We start from the raw sequence: 15092 nt of genomic DNA, 5'->3' as shown, positions 1-15092 counted from the left end.
CCACCCCCTTGGGGCACAGCCTGCGGTGGACTTACCGCCCTGGGGCGGATACCTGGCTGGGGAGTGTCCGCCCCACAGAGGCTCCGGGTTATCCACAAACCCCAGGCATAGCTCCCAAGGGGGACTCCCAGGTCCCCAGGAAGGTCGCCCGGGGTCCCAGAGCGCACACTCCTGGCGGCAGCCCCCTGCGCCGCGGGAGAACGGGCCGCCCCCGCCCACCCGCAGCCGGGGCGCTGTCACGTTCCAGCGCCTGACTCAGGCCGCGCGGGGCGGGGAGCCGGGAGGCGGCGCCGGCGCCCGCCTCGGCCCCGGAGGCGGCACCAGGAAGCTCCCGCCCCGGCCGGAGCCGCCATGTAACCGGCGCCGCCCGCCCCGGAGCCGAGCCGCGCGGGCCCCAGCGACCCGCCGGCCATGGGGGACGAGGATGAGGACGAGGGCTGTGCCGTGGAGCTGCAGATCACCGAAGGTGGGGCAGGGGGTGGCCCGGGGTGCTGGCTGGGTGATGGCTGCCTAGGCCGGCCGGGGAGGGTTCATGCACTGGCTGGGTTCATTTGCCCCCTGTGCCCACAGCCAACCTGACGGGGCACGAGGAGAAGGTAGGCGTGGAGAACTTCCAGCTGCTCAAGGTGCTGGGCACGGGAGGTGAGGACCCCTATCCACCGGCAAGTGTCCTCCCCCCGCAGGGTGCTCTGGGCCTGCCGCGCGGGCACACCCGCCTGGGTTGGGCCAGGCCACCAGCAATGCCCCCCACCCTCTCCCGGCATAGCCCGCCTTGCCTGCTTGGCCCTGCCCTGCCGGGGTTGGCATGCCCACTTCCAGGGCTGCTCCACATTGAGCAAGGTCCTCCCCGGGGGGGCCAACACTCTTGGGGACTTGCAGCCCACCCGTGTGATTTCACAGCTCTCCCCACCTTGCGAGATATGAGAGCCGTCTTCCTCCACTTTGCAAACTCCCCACCTCGGGGTTGACTGTCCTTCCGTCTGCCCGCACCTCTGCGCCCCCTCCCTGGCTTTGCATCCTCTATACCTTCCCCAGGTTTGCACACACCCCGCCCCCACCCTGTGCTGCAGGCCTCCCGGGAGTTGCGTACCCCCCCAGCCTGGTTTGCACATGCCCTCCCTAGGTTTGCTGAGCACCCTCCCGGGGGTGTGCACATCTTTGCTTTAGAAAGCGCTGCCAGCTTTGTGCACACCTGCCTCTCGCCCCAGCTCCTTCCCCCACCTTGCACACCCTCCTGGGTGGGCGTCGCTACCCCCCTACCTTCGCACCCGCCCTTCTGCTCATGGCCTACCTTCCGCCCACTCGCTGCCCCCACAGCCTACGGGAAGGTGTTCCTGGTGCGGAAGGCAGGCGGGCACGACGCGGGCAAGCTGTATGCCATGAAGGTGCTGCGCAAGGCAGCCTTGGTGCAGCGTGCCAAGACACAGGAGCACACGCGCACCGAGCGCTCGGTGCTGGAGCTGGTGCGCCAGGCACCCTTCCTGGTCACGCTGCACTACGCCTTCCAGACTGATGCCAAGCTGCACCTCATCCTGGGTAAGGGCAGGCCCTGTGTGTGTGGGGGGGCTACCCATGGGGGCTGCTTCCCAGCTTCCACTCCCACCTCCCCCAGACTATGTGAACGGCGGCGAAATGTTCACCCACCTCTACCAGCGCCAGTACTTCAGGGAGGCCGAGGTGCGCGTGTATGGGGGCGAGATCGTGCTGGCCCTGGAGCACCTGCACAAGGTGGGTGAGGACCCGGCCACCTGGTGGTGGCCCTGGGCACCGGGTCCTGGCCCTGGAGGGGCCTGTGAAGCTGGCAGCCTTGGGCTTCCTGGAAGGGGGTGGCCGCAGGGTCGGGGCGGGGGGGCGGCACTGGATCCACGTCCCCTAGCCTCCTGGGAGGAAGGCTCGGGTGCTGCCTTCTGGGGTCTCCTCCGCTGGTGCCTCCTCGAGGGGGCTTTCCTCTCACAGGGAACTCTCACAGGCTGCTTCCTGGGGCCACGTTCACAGAACTTCCTCAAACGGAGACCTCATGCCTTGGTTCCCAGAGCTGTTGTGATTTGGGGCTCCTCACACAGCTTTCCTCCTAGGGGCCTCTCTGTGGTGTTTCCCCACCCCTTCCATGCTTTTTGGAAATTGACTGACTGACTGATGGCTGTGCTGGGTCTTCGTTGCTGCACTCGGGGGCTACTCTTTGTTGTGGTGCTCGGGGTTCTCATTGCAGTGGCTTCTCTTGCTGCGGACTCAGCAGTTGTGGCCCACGGGCTTAGTTGCTCTCCATGGCATGTGGCACCTTCTGGGACCAGGGCTGGAAGCCATGTCCCCTGTATTGGCAGGCAGATTCTTAACCACTGGACCACCAGGGAAGTCCCTATGCTGGTGTATCTTAAATGGCTTCTCCCGTTCAATGGGCCAGTCTCATCCTGCCCCCCACCCCACTGGAGGTCCCCTGCCCCAGGGATCTGGTACAGAACAGGAGCTGTAGGAGTTGGGGGTGGGGGTGTCAGAGGAGGGACCCTCAGCGCCCTCTTCCCTCCTGCCAGCTGGGCATCATCTACCGAGATCTGAAGCTGGAGAATGTGCTGCTGGACTCCGAGGGTCACGTTGTCCTCACTGACTTTGGGCTTAGCAAGGAGTTCCTGACAGAGGAGGTGAGTGAAGGATGGTCTCAGCCTCCTGAACCCCCCTACACAGGCCTTCCCATCCCGGCTCCAGCTCCACGCCTGGCTCTGCAGTAGCTCTGCCTTCAGGAAGTTCCCACTGCTCCGACTCTCACAAGTCCAGCGAGTCTTACTCTGGGCCGCGGGGTGGGGGTGGGGGCGGCTGGGTGTCCAAATGGGTCCTCTTGTCCTTCCAGAAAGAGCGGACCTTTTCCTTCTGTGGCACCATTGAGTACATGGCCCCTGAAATCATCCGCAGCAAGTCGGGCCATGGCAAGGTGGGTTGGCCCTGGAGTGGGGTGGGGTGAGGCGGGGGTGGCTGCAGGCTCTCACCCTGGCTGTGCCCGGCAGGCTGTGGACTGGTGGAGCCTTGGCATCCTGCTTTTCGAGCTGCTGACGGGGGCCTCACCCTTCACCCTGGAGGGCGAGAGGAACACGCAGGCAGAGGTGTCTCGGTGAGCAGGGCTGGAAGCAGAGGGCGGCCGAGGAGCCTGGGCAGGGCTGGAGGGGGGGCTTGCTGCCCCTGACGCCCCCCCCAATCCTCCCAGACGGATCCTGAAGTGCTCCCCTCCCTTCCCCCCCCGGATCGGGCCAGTGGCACAGGACCTACTGCAGCGGCTACTTTGCAAGGACCCCAGGAAGCGACTGGGTGCAGGACCCCAGGGGGCACAGGAAGTTAAGGACCACCCCTTCTTCCAGGTGAGGCTCCTGACTCACCCCCATAGCTCTCTGCACACACCGGGGCTGGGCTACTGCTCTGGGTTGGGGGACACTGGAGGGATGGTCTGAGACTGGCCAGTTTCACTTGATTTAGAAAACTTTGCAGGTAAAGAAAGCAGGCTTGTCTTCTCATTCATCTCTATTTAAATTTGCTCTCATGGGAAAGAATTCTAGGTTCATTGCCTGGCAGGGCTGGCAGGGACTTGAGAATGGACTCTTCATTGGACAATTCAGAGAGGCATGGTGATCTGCCAGAGATCACACAGTAAAAATGTAGAGCTGGGAACAGACCCCAGGTCTGCTGTCGGGCCCAGTCTCGTGACTGTTAGCATCCACTCAGGGTTTTGGTCTTTGTACCTGTACATTCTGTATGCCTGTACTTCAGATGGACGTGACTGAATCAGCCACGTGGGATCTGTCCTAAGCAACTTGCATGCAGGTTAGGGTGCAGTGCAGAGTGAATTCTGTCCTTGTGAGACCTCGCTGGTTTGGACACTGTGTATGGCGAGTCATTGCACAGCATGTGTGCATGCTCAGTTGCTCAGTCATGTCCAACTCTTTGCGATCCCCTGGACTGTAGCCAGGGGATCTCTGTCCATGGGAGTGGGCTGACATTTCCTACTCCAGGATTGAACCCATGTCTCCTGCATTAGCAGGCGTATTCTTTACCACTGAGCCACCTGGGAAGCCCCCGTTGCCTAGCAGGACCCTGTAACAGTGAATGTATCTTGGCCCCTTGCTTGCATAATTTCATGTAAGCCTCAGAACCAACCTAATTATCCTTATTTTCACAGATGAGGAAACAGGTTCAGAAAAAGTGAAAGTTGCTCAGTTGTGTCTGACTCTTTGTGACCTCATGGACTATGCAGTCCATGGTCAGAGAGGTTAGGTAATTTGCCCAAGATCACTGAGCGAAGTGATACAGCTCAGGTCTAGGTGGCCTGAAGGCCCATGCTCTGAAGTGTCATGTTCTGTTTACACGTGGGTATTAAATTTGCCTTGTCCAATGTAGTAACAAAAGCATCCATTTATGGGCACTTACTGTGGGCTGGGCACCCAGTTACCCTTGCTATGAATATCACCTCCTTGAATCTTCCCAGCAAGTTTTGCCTGGAAGGGCCCTCAAAGAAGCTTTCTCAGACAGGAGTCTTAAGCCTCTGTGGTGAAGATGTTCCGTTATGGGCAGAGTGACTGAGCAGTGTCAGTGTCCCTCAGTGAATTCCTCAGCCCACCCTGAGTGCATCCTGGTCCCTGGGTGCTTGGGAGCAGGTGAACCAGTTGTCAGACTAGAGAGCGCCCGCATCCCCCAAGGTCTTTGAGGCTTGATGCTATTTCCTCTTCTCTCAAGACAATCTCTTTGCTGATAGCGATTCTGAAGTCCCTGGTGCCAGAACTGGGGCCTTTAAGCCCAAGCCACGCCTCTAGGCTGCATGTGACCAAAAGTGCACTGAAGATGGTTATATCTGTGGAATAGAGTCTGGCTTCTAAGAACAGAGACTGGAATGAATGGTAGTCTAAAAAAGAGATCTATCTGTCTGTCTGTCTATCTATCTACATAAAAGAAATCCAGAGGTCATCTGTCTAGGGCTGCTGTGGTGTCTTCAAGGAGCCAAGCTTGATTTTTTCTTTTTAAATGCTCCTTCATTTTTAGCACATAGCCTCCATTCCCAGGGCTTTCCAGGCGGTGCTAGTGGTAAAGAGCCCATCTGCCAATGCAGGAGACAAGAGATGTGGGTTCGATCCCTAGGTCAGAAAGATCCCCTGGAGGAGGGCATGGCAATCCACTCCAGTATTTTTGCCTGGAGAATCCCATGGATAGAGGAGCCGAGTGGGCTATAGTCCGTGGGGTCACAAGAGTTTGACGTGCCTGAGCAGCTAACAGCTACAGCCTGCATTCCCACGGATGCCTCCTGGTATCAAAATGACTGCCAGACCTCTTGCTGTCTAGGTTGCTCTCCAGGTGGGAAGCATGAGGAAGAAGGAGGGAAGGGCAAAAAGGGTACTTAACAACTGCTCACCCTCCTCTTCAGGCTCTTTCTCTGGATTTCTCCCTCATAATTTTTGCTTACAAGTAATTGGTCACTGCTAACTGCAAGGAAGTTTGTAAAATACTATTTTTTAGTTTGTACATTGGTTCCTGAAATAAAATGGGGGCTATAGTGCTAAGTATGACAGAGAGAATGGGTGTTGGACAGGCAACAAGAACAAGCTATGCCACACTAGTTTAAACATAAAAAGCAATGTTTTAGCTACCATAAATGAAAAGTCAGGGAAAACAGTCTGACTTCAGGCAAGGCTGGATCCAGGTGCTGAGTCTATGTTACTAGGAATTTCTTACTTTGTCTCCTGCTTCTGCTTTTCTGCCTGGGCATTTCATCACTAGACACTGAGGGGGCCCCAGCAGTTCCAGACTCATATCCTCCCAGATTTAAGTCCAGTAGAAGAAAGAGATTTTTTTTTTTTTTTTGCATACCAGTTCTATTAAAAGTCCCAGAATTGGCTGAGTGCGGTGGAGGGGTGGTTCTCTAAGGGAAACAGGGATCCTGTTATCAGAGGAAGGGAAACAGAAGCTGGGGAGGCAGGAAGAACAGCTTTGCACACAACTGCAAAGGCGAGACCTTTGCCTCACTGAGAAGCTGCCCAGTGAGGGTGGCCCGAGTGGACAGTGTTTCCACTTCCTGCCCTTTGATCCCTTATCTTTCATTCCTTTTCTCCAGGGTCTGGACTGGGCTGCTCTGGCTGCTAGGAAGATTCCAGCCCCGTTCCGACCCCAGATCCGCTCAGAGCTGGATGTGGGCAACTTTGCAGAAGAATTTACCCGACTGGAGCCTGTCTACTCACCCCCTGGCAGCCCCCCACCTGGGGACCCTCGCATCTTCCAGGTGAGTGAGAGCTCATGGAACCACAGATGCAGGGGAAGTGGGGTGCTGTTGCAAGCCTCAGCCCCAGCTGACCTCTGGACATTACATAGCCCTGTGTCCTGAGGGGGACTCAGCATCTCCCTTCCTCTCCATTCATGATGAACTTGGAATTGTCAGTCATTGAGGCTGCCTTGGCAGGACACGTCTTTGAATTTCTGGTTTATCTTGAAATTTCATGTCGATTTCCCTTCTCCATCATCTCTCTTTATTGTTAGGTAAAACCGTTGTTTTAAGGGGACACCTAGGAAGAGATGCTTTGTTTATACTGTGGCATACCATATCACATTCCTGGGGACACAGGCCCCCTCCACCCAGTTTTAGAAGCTTAGGCCTGTTGGACAAGTCCAAGCTCCTTTGCTTGGTATGCAAGGCCTTGCATGATGTGGTCTTTTTTTTTTTTTTTACTTTTTCTTTTCTTTTATATTGGAATATAGCCAAATAACAATGTTGTGATTGTTTCAGGTGGACAGCAAAGGGACTCAGCCATACATATGCCTGTATCCATTCTCCCCCAAACTCCCCTCCCATCCAGGCTGCCACCTAACATTGAGCAGAGTTCCCTGTGCTATACAGTAGGTCCTTGTTGGTTATCCGTTTTAAATATAGCAGTATATACATGTCAATTTCAAACTCCCTTGTTGTTGCTCAGTTGCTAAATCGTGTCTGACGCTGGGCTGCAACACACCAGGCTTACCTGTCCTCCACTATCTCTTGGAGTTTGCTCAAACTCATGTCCATTGAGTTGGTGATGCCTTTCAGCCATCTCATCCTCTGTTGCCCCCTTCTCCTCCGCCTTCAATCTTTCTCAGCATCAGGGTCTTTTCTAACAAGTCAGCTCTTTGCATCAGGTACCCAAAGTATTGGAGCTTCAGCTCCAGCATCAGTCCTGCCAATGAATTTTCTTTAGGATTGACTGGTTTTGATCTCCCTGCTGTCCAAGGGACTCTCAAGAGTCTTCTCCAGCACCACAGTTTGAAAGTATCAATTCTTTGGCGCTCAGCCTTCCTTATGGTCCAACTCTCACATCCGTACATGACTGTTGGAAAAACCATAGCTGACTATATGGACCTTTGTGGGCAAAGTGATGTCTCTGCTTTTAATACACTGTCTAGGTTTGTCATAGGTTTTCTTCCAAGGAGCAGGCGTCTGTTAATTTCATGGCTGCAGTCACCATCTGCAGTGATTTTGGAGCTCAAGAAAATGAAATCTGCCACTGTTTCCATATTTTCCCCATTTATTTTCCATGAAGTGATGGGACCAGATGCCATGATCTTAGTTTTCTGAATGTTGAGTTTTAAGCCAGTTTTTTCATTCTCCTCTTTTACCTTCATCAAGCGGCTCTTTAGTTCCTCTTTTCTTTCTGCCATTAGGGTGGTATCATCTGCATATCTGACGTTGTTGATATTTCGCCATGTAATCTTGATTCCAGCTTTTGATTCATCCAGCCTGGCATTTTGCATGATGTACTCTACATATAAATAAACAGGGTAACAATATACAGCCTTGACGTACTCCTTTCTCAGTTTTGAACCAGTCCGTTGTTCTGTGTCTGGTTTTCCCTAACTATCCCTTTTTGCCACCCTTCCCCGCTGGTAATCAGAAGTTCATTCACTAAGTCTGTGAGCCTGCTTCTGTTGTGTAAATCAGTTCATTTGTATATGATGTGGTCTTTGCTCAGTACTCTCTGTTATTTCACCTGGTGCTCCAGCACCTTGGAACTTCTCAGAGGTTCCAGAACATACTTCTGTTCCTTTGCACATGCAGTTTCCCCCACCTGGAGTTCTTTCCCTACAGTTGCCCACCTGGCAAAAGTCAAGCCTTGTTGTCCAGCGCTGCCCTGTGTGAAGACTTCGCTGCTCCTCTGGCCCTGGGTTGCCCTTTTCTTGTGCACCAGCCCTCTGAAGACAAAACCTCCTTCTGAGCAGTTTGTCAGGTTGTATACTGACACTGACGGAGACCACCTCGCCTGGTCTGAAACTCTCAGAGGGCAGGGACTATGTGTTTAATTTCTGCGTCCCTAAGTCCAGCTTGGGGTCATGGCTGGGTAGGATTCGGTCCATAAATAGTAAATAATAGGCCAGTATCAACTATGGGTGGATCGGTCCCCTCTGTGAAGCTCTCACAAGTGACAGCTCTGTGCTTGAATATCCCTCGATCTACTGGGATCTATCTTTGATCTCACAGTCCTAATGAGCAAGTTTTCTTGTGAATCAATGGTTACTTTCATTCATTCATTTAATGATTCAAAAATATGTATTGAGTGCCTTCAACGTGCCAGGCACTGACTTGGGTACTGGGGACATATCAACAAACTTAACAGACAAAAATCCCACCTGTGTGCATCCTAGTTAGCACTGCATACAGTGGCGCTGCGTTTTTAGGAGAAAACAACACATCCTTAAAATTACCCTTGAGAATTCCTTGAATTGCCAGGACATGGATCCTTAGGAAAGGCAAAAAAATTAACTTTGGTTTCTCTTTACATTTCCTCAGTAGCACCCCCTTGCAGAGGAGGCCAAAGTTTGATTTGAAAGTAATAAAGACTTTTTGTCCTGAGTTGGGTAGAGCTGAATTTTCCTAAGCTAAGCATGTGTGACACCAGGCCACAATTCTTTTATTCGTTCAGCCCATTATATTCTGGGCCACTACGTTGTGCCAGATGATGGCCTTGGCACTTGGGGGACCACTGTGACGAGAAAGGTGGAGTCCCAGACTGCTGAGGGGATAGACATGGTTCCAAGGGATCACAGACCAAGGTGGAATAAAAATGTCCACAACAGCCTGTGTACACCGGGGTGCAAAAGCAACACCCTCAACTCCTACTGCAGGGTCTTTCCTCTGCCCCCTGCCCTTCCGGCTGGGTCTGGGCCTTCAGGGGCTCCTTCTGCACCTCCAGCCCCCGGATGCCCATCCAGCCCTGACAACCCCCTCCTCCACCAGGGTTACTCCTTCGTGGCGCCATCCATCTTGTTTGACCGCAACAACGCGGTGATGACCGATGTGCTGGAAGCGTCTGGCGCTGGAGACCGGCCCGGCCCGGCGGCGTTGGCCAGGAGCGTCATGATGCAGGTGGATTGGGCCAGGGTGGGAGAAGTGGGCGTGGGGACTCCAGACCTGTCTTCATCAGCGCACATGGTGGCTTCGGTGAGGCCCAGAGCCTCTCCGAGGTGGGGCGTGGCATAGCCGCAAGGCTCCTGCTAGGACCTCTGACGCTTCTCTTGCACCCCCAGGACTCGCCCTTCTTCCAGCAGTACGAACTGGACCTGCGGGAACCCGCGTTGGGCCAGGGTAGTTTCTCCGTGTGCCGCCGCTGCCGACAGCTACAGAGCGGCGAAGAGTTCGCTGTCAAGATCCTCAGTCGCAGGTGGGCGGGCCCGGGGCGGGCAGACTCGGGGAGGGTGGGGCCGGAGGTCGGCTGTTCTGACCCTGCCTGCCCTGCCCCCAGGCTGGAGGAGAACACGCAGCGCGAAGTGGCTGCCCTGCGGCTGTGCCAGTCGCATCCCAACGTGGTGAAGCTGCACGAAGTGCATCACGACCAGGTGACGCCTTCCTGGGCTGGGGCGGAGCGCAGGGGCGCTGGAGGCTGCCCGAGGAGGGCAGGGAGGGGGCGGGGAGGCGGACAGGAGGCGGGGCCTGAGCGCGCAGTGGGAGGGGCCTGAGGACCTGGAGGTGAGGGAGGCGGGATTATGGTAGCTCAGCATGTAAAGAAACCGCCTGCAATTCAAGAGATTCCTGGGTCGGGAAGTTTCCTTGGAGAAGGGATAGACTACTCCAGCGCTCTTGGGCTTCCTTGGTGGCTCAAACGGTAAAGAATCCGCCTGCAATGTAGGAGACCTGGGTTTGATTCCTGGGTTGGGAAGATCCCCTGGAAGAGGGCATACCAGAGGGACTAAGCAACTAGGAGGGCCTGAGGACTTGAAGGTGGATATGGGAATGGACAAAGGAACAGGGCAGGGGGACGATTTTTGCCAGTGGGTTTTAAGGTGGCCACAACAGTTTGTTGTGTGGATCACAACAAACTGTGGAAAATTCTTAAAGACATGGGAGTACCAAACCACCTTAACCTGCCTCCTGAGAAATCTGTATGCAGGTCAAGAAACAACAGTTAGAATCGAACATGGAACAACGGACTGGTTCCAAATTGGGAAACGAGTACATCAAAGCTATATATTATCACCCTGTTTATTTAACTTATATGCAGAGTACATTATGCAAAATGCGGGCTGGATGAAGCACAAGCTGGCATCAAGATTTCTGGGAAAAATATCAATAACCTCAGATATGCAGATGACACCACCCTTATGGCAGAAAGCAAAAAACTGAGAAGCCTCTTGATGAAAGTGAAAGAGGAGAGTTTAAAAAAGCAGGCTTAAAACTCAACATTCAAAAAATGAAGATAATGGCATCGGGTCCCATCACTTCATGGCACATAGATGGGGAAACAATGGAAACAGTGACAGACTTTATTTTCTTGGGCTCCAAAATCACTGCAGATGGTGACTGCAGCCATGAAATTAACAGACGCTTGCTCCTTGGAAGAAAAGCTATGACAAACCTAGACAGCATATTAAAAAGCAGATGTTACTTTGCCGACAAAGGACCATCTAGTCAAAGATATGGTTTTTCCAGTAGTCATGTATGGATGTGAGAGTTGGACTATAAAGAAAGCTGAGCGCCGAAGAGTTGATGCTTTTGAACTATGGTGTTGGAGAAGACTCTTGAGTGTCCCTTGGACTGCAAGGAGATCAAACTTGTCAATCCTAAAGGAAATCAGTCCTGAATATTCATTGGAAAGACTGATGCTGAAGCTGAAGTTCCAATCCTTTGGCTACTTGATTCAAAGAACTGACTCATTGGAAAAGACCCTGATGCTGGGAAAGATTGAAGGCAAGGGGAGAAGGGGACGACAGAGGATGAGAAGGTTGGATGGCATCATTGACTTGATGGACATGAGTTTGAGCAGACTGCAGGAGTTGGTAATGGACAGGGAAGCCTGGCAGTGCTGCAGTCCATGGGGTTGCAAAGAGTCGGACACGACTGAGGGACTGAACTGAACTTTAAGGTGGCCAAAGGGACTGCTGCTGCTGCTAAGTCGTTTCAGTCATGTCCAACTCTTTGCGACCCTGTGGACCAAAGCCCACCACGTCCTCTGTCCATAAGATTCTCCAGGCCCAAGAATACTGGAGTGCATTGCCATGCCCTCCTCCAGGGGATCTTCCTCACCCAGGGATCCAACCCGCCAAACCTTGCATTGGCAGGCGGGTTGTTTACCACTAGCGCCACCTGGGAAGGAAAACAGTACGGGGTAGAACCGCAAGCGAGTCCTAAGGTGGTTCTTACGGAGGCGGGTAGGGGGCGGTGGTGGTAGTCTTGAGGTCAGGGTTGAATGTGGAAGGCGCCTGAAACTGGGGGCGGGGCTCGATGGTGACCTCGGGGCAGGATGCGGCGGGTGGGCGGGGTCTCGGTAGGCGGTGACCCGGACCGTCGCGCTGCCCGCAGCTGCACACGTACCTGGTCCTGGAGCTGCTGCAGGGCGGGGAGCTGCTGGAGCACATCCGCAAGAAGCGGCACTTCAGCGAGTCCGAGGCGAGCCAGATCCTGCGCAGCCTCGTGTCGGCCGTGAGCTTCATGCACGAGGAGGCGGGCGTAGTGCATCGCGACCTGAAGCCCGAGGTGAGCGCGGGGCCTCAGCGCATCGGGAGGGCCTCGGCGCGGAAAGCCGGGTTCTGACGGCCGCCTCGCCGCCCTCGTAGAACATCCTGTACGCCGATGACACGCCTGGGGCCCCAGTGAAGATCATCGACTTCGGGTTCGCGCGCCTGCGCCCGCAGAGCCCCGCGGGGCCCATGCAGACGCCCTGCTTCACGCTGCAGTACGCAGCCCCCGAGCTGCTGGCCCAGCAGGGTTACGACGAGTCCTGCGACCTCTGGAGCCTCGGCGTTATTCTGGTATGGGGATGGCGTCTCTGAGGGGATGTCAGGGGCAGGATTTGGTCTGAGGCTGGGATAAGATGTCCTGATACATAGGCGGGGTCGCTCTGGTGCTGGGGTCTGAGCACCCTAGTTTGAGGGGTAGAGTTCATCACCCATGGGCCTCAGGAGTTAGCCTCTTGGAGAGAGTGCATGGTCCTGTGGTGGGTTGAATCAGTCTCCTGGCCTCCATTGGCCCCTAGTCTGGGCTGGTCTCACTTTTCACCTGTCCCTCCCACCCCCACCCCTAGTACATGATGCTGTCGGGCCAGGTCCCCTTCCAGGGGGCCTCAGGCCAAGGCGGGCAGAGCCAGGCCGCGGAGATCATGTGCAAGATCCGCGAGGGGCGCTTCTCTCTTGACGGAGAGGCCTGGGAAGGCGTGTCTGAGGAAGCCAAGGAGCTGGTCCGAGGTGCGGAGCCGGAGGTCATAGGTTATGGTTGGGGAGGGGGAGGCCATGGGGTCTTGATGGGGCAAGGAGTGCCCCCGGGTTTGGTGTCCAGGTGGGGGGCTTGTCGGGGAGGAGAGTGGGGCTGCCCTCTCTGGGGTGTACCCTCTACACGTGGCCCGCCAACGCTGCCCCGCCCCGCCTCCAGGGCTCCTGACTGTGGATCCCGCCAAGCGGCTGAAGCTCGAGGGGCTGCGGGGCAGCTCGTGGCTGCAGGACGGCAGCGCGCGCTCTTCGCCTCCGCTGCGGACACCGGACGTGCTGGAGTCCTCGGGGTCCGCTGTGCGCTCCGGGCTCAACGCCACCTTCATGGTGAGGGGCGGGGCCTAAGCCTGGGGGCGGGGCCTCTGGGAGGCGACTCCCCGGAGTCCTGCCAGGTTGAGTTCCGCGGAGTCCAGACCCGTGACCTGCCGGGGCCCTGAGCTTCTTAGAGGTTGTGGAGGCAAAAGACCTGTTGGCCCTGACCTAGTGGGATGGGAAGGAGGGCCTGGGATGGGGCCAAAGCCGGGATCTGGAAGTCGAGGCCGGGCCCGTGGGACTCACTCACCCTTTCCTTTCCGCCAGGCGTTCAACCGGGGCAAACGCGAGGGTTTCTTCCTGAAGAGCGTGGAAAACGCGCCGCTGGCCAAGCGGCGGAAACAGAAATTACGGAGCGCCGCCACATCCCGCCGCGTCTCCCCAGCGCCCGCCACCCCCGGCCGGGCCCCGGCCGCCAAGGGAACCCCCCGACGAGCCAATGGCCCCCTACCCCCCTCCTAGCCCCTGCCCCTGTGACTCCCGCCTCCCCCGTCGTGTCTGTGATCTAGGAGGCCGGCTCACTGCCTCCTGCATCGGCGCCGCCCCCCTCCCCAGGACTGTTACCCTTCTCCCCCCCTTTCCCCCTCCCTACCCCCAGACAGAGCAGAAGTATTTTTATAAGCAGAGAATTCTTTTTTAAAAAATGTCTTACCAGGTTAGAGTTAGAGATGCAGGGAAGGAGGGGGCCTGCTGGGGAGTGGGGTGTGGGGCCCTCTGCCAAGATACTGCCTCATCTGGTGGAAGGCCCTTCTACCCAAGGGGCTGCCCCGGTTGGGAAGGGCTCCTCCATTTCTAAGCACTGAGTTGCCACAGGGAGAAACTGGGACCTCTCCCCTGCCCTCCCCTGAGGACCTGCTCTTGGGAGGGGGCACCTCTCAAGCTGTCACTTTATGGACTGTCTGTGCAATTACGTCCGCCAAAGACCTGTGTTGGGGCGGGCGCTCAGCGAGAGGCCCTGGGGGACCCCCTGAAGCATTTCTGCCTCACTTTATGTCACCTGCTCCCCCTACTGGGGCTAAGTTAGGAGGTAGGCGACCTCCCCTAAAAGGGGCGGCCCCCTTCTCATCTGTCCCCTCCCCTTTGGCACAGCTGCCCCTAGCTGGGGGGTGGGGCCTTGGGGGTCTGGGCTGGGCTTCCATAGTCACTGCCTCCGCCCATCCAGGCTGTGCCTTTGACTTTAAAATAAAAGTCTACTCAGTGCTGTGTGGCATTTGTGTGTGTATGTGTGGGGGGTGTGGGGGCAGAGGTCTTGGGGTTCACTTCCAGGCGTTGGCCCTTGGGCCTCAAAGTGGAGGGACAGAGCAGACCCTTCTGGATAATATGATACCCTTTGTCCTTGGTGTTCTTTAAATTTATTTTTATTTGGAGGATAATTGCTTTACAATTTGTGCTGGTTTCTCTGTACAACAGCGTGAACCAACCATCAGATCAGATCAGATCAGTCGCTCAGTCGTGTCCGACTCTTTGCGACCCCATGAATCACAGCACGCCAGGCCTCCCTGTCCATCACCAACTCCCGGAGTTCACTGAGACTCACGTCCATCGAGTCAGTGATGCCATCCAGCCATCTCATCCTCTGTCGTCCCCTTCTCCTTCTGCCCCCAATCCCTCCCAGCATCAGAGTCTTTTCCAATGAGTCAACTCTTCGCATGAGGTGGCCAAAGTACTGGAGTTTCAGCTTCAGCATCATTCCTTCCAAAGAAATCCCAGGGCTGATCTCCTTCAGAATGGACTGGTTGGATCTCCGTGCAGTCCAAGGGACTCTCAAGAGTCTTCTCCGACACCACAGTTCAAAAGCATCAATTCTTCAGTGCTCAGCCTTCTTCACAGTCCAACTCTCACATCCATACATGACCACAGGAAAAACCATAGTCTTGACTAGACGAACCTTTGTTGGCAAAGTAATGTCTCTGCTTTTCAATGCTGTCTAGGTTGGTCATAACTTTCCTTCCAAGGAGTAAGCGTCTTTTAATTTCATGGCTGCAGTCACCATCTGTATATGTATATCCCCTCCCTCTTGAGCCTCTCTCCTACCCTTTCAACATCCCACCCCACTAGGTCATCCCAGAGCACTGAGCTGAGCTCCCTGTGTT

General features: G+C 55.6%; 1 protein-coding gene across 1 annotated transcript; it reads left to right on the top strand.

The window, feature by feature from the left end:
* The first annotated feature begins 304 nt into the window (after positions 1 to 304).
* RPS6KA4 (ribosomal protein S6 kinase A4) lies at positions 305 to 14200 on the top strand. Its single transcript, XM_070359280.1, has 17 exons — positions 305 to 466; positions 571 to 642; positions 1318 to 1536; positions 1613 to 1728; positions 2529 to 2636; positions 2843 to 2923; positions 2997 to 3100; positions 3194 to 3344; positions 6083 to 6247; positions 9227 to 9355; positions 9517 to 9650; positions 9732 to 9825; positions 11786 to 11959; positions 12040 to 12234; positions 12507 to 12666; positions 12851 to 13014; positions 13267 to 14200. Exons 1-17 carry the CDS (start codon positions 412 to 414, stop codon positions 13459 to 13461), a joined length of 2316 nt encoding a protein of 771 aa, XP_070215381.1. The 5' UTR covers positions 305 to 411; the 3' UTR covers positions 13462 to 14200.
* The last annotated feature ends 892 nt before the right edge of the window (positions 14201 to 15092 follow it).

This window comes from Bos mutus, chromosome 22 (assembly GCF_027580195.1).
Source record: "Bos mutus isolate GX-2022 chromosome 22, NWIPB_WYAK_1.1, whole genome shotgun sequence".
NCBI lineage: Eukaryota > Metazoa > Chordata > Mammalia > Artiodactyla > Bovidae > Bos > Bos mutus.
This window is presented reverse-complemented; position numbering and strand designations above follow the sequence as displayed.

What these genes read in the sequence shown, in the direction of transcription:
- RPS6KA4 (XM_070359280.1), top strand. Translation starts at nt 412, where the DNA reads ATGGGGGACGAGGATGAGGACGAGGGCTGTGCCGTGGAGCTGCAGATC. An exon ending in ACGCAGGCAGAGGTGTCTCG is followed by an intron (nt 3,101 to 3,193) that starts GTGAGCAGGGCT and finishes CAATCCTCCCAG; the next exon opens with ACGGATCCTGAAGTGCTCCC. An exon ending in CCAGGAGCGTCATGATGCAG is followed by an intron (nt 9,356 to 9,516) that starts GTGGATTGGGCC and finishes TTGCACCCCCAG; the next exon opens with GACTCGCCCTTCTTCCAGCA.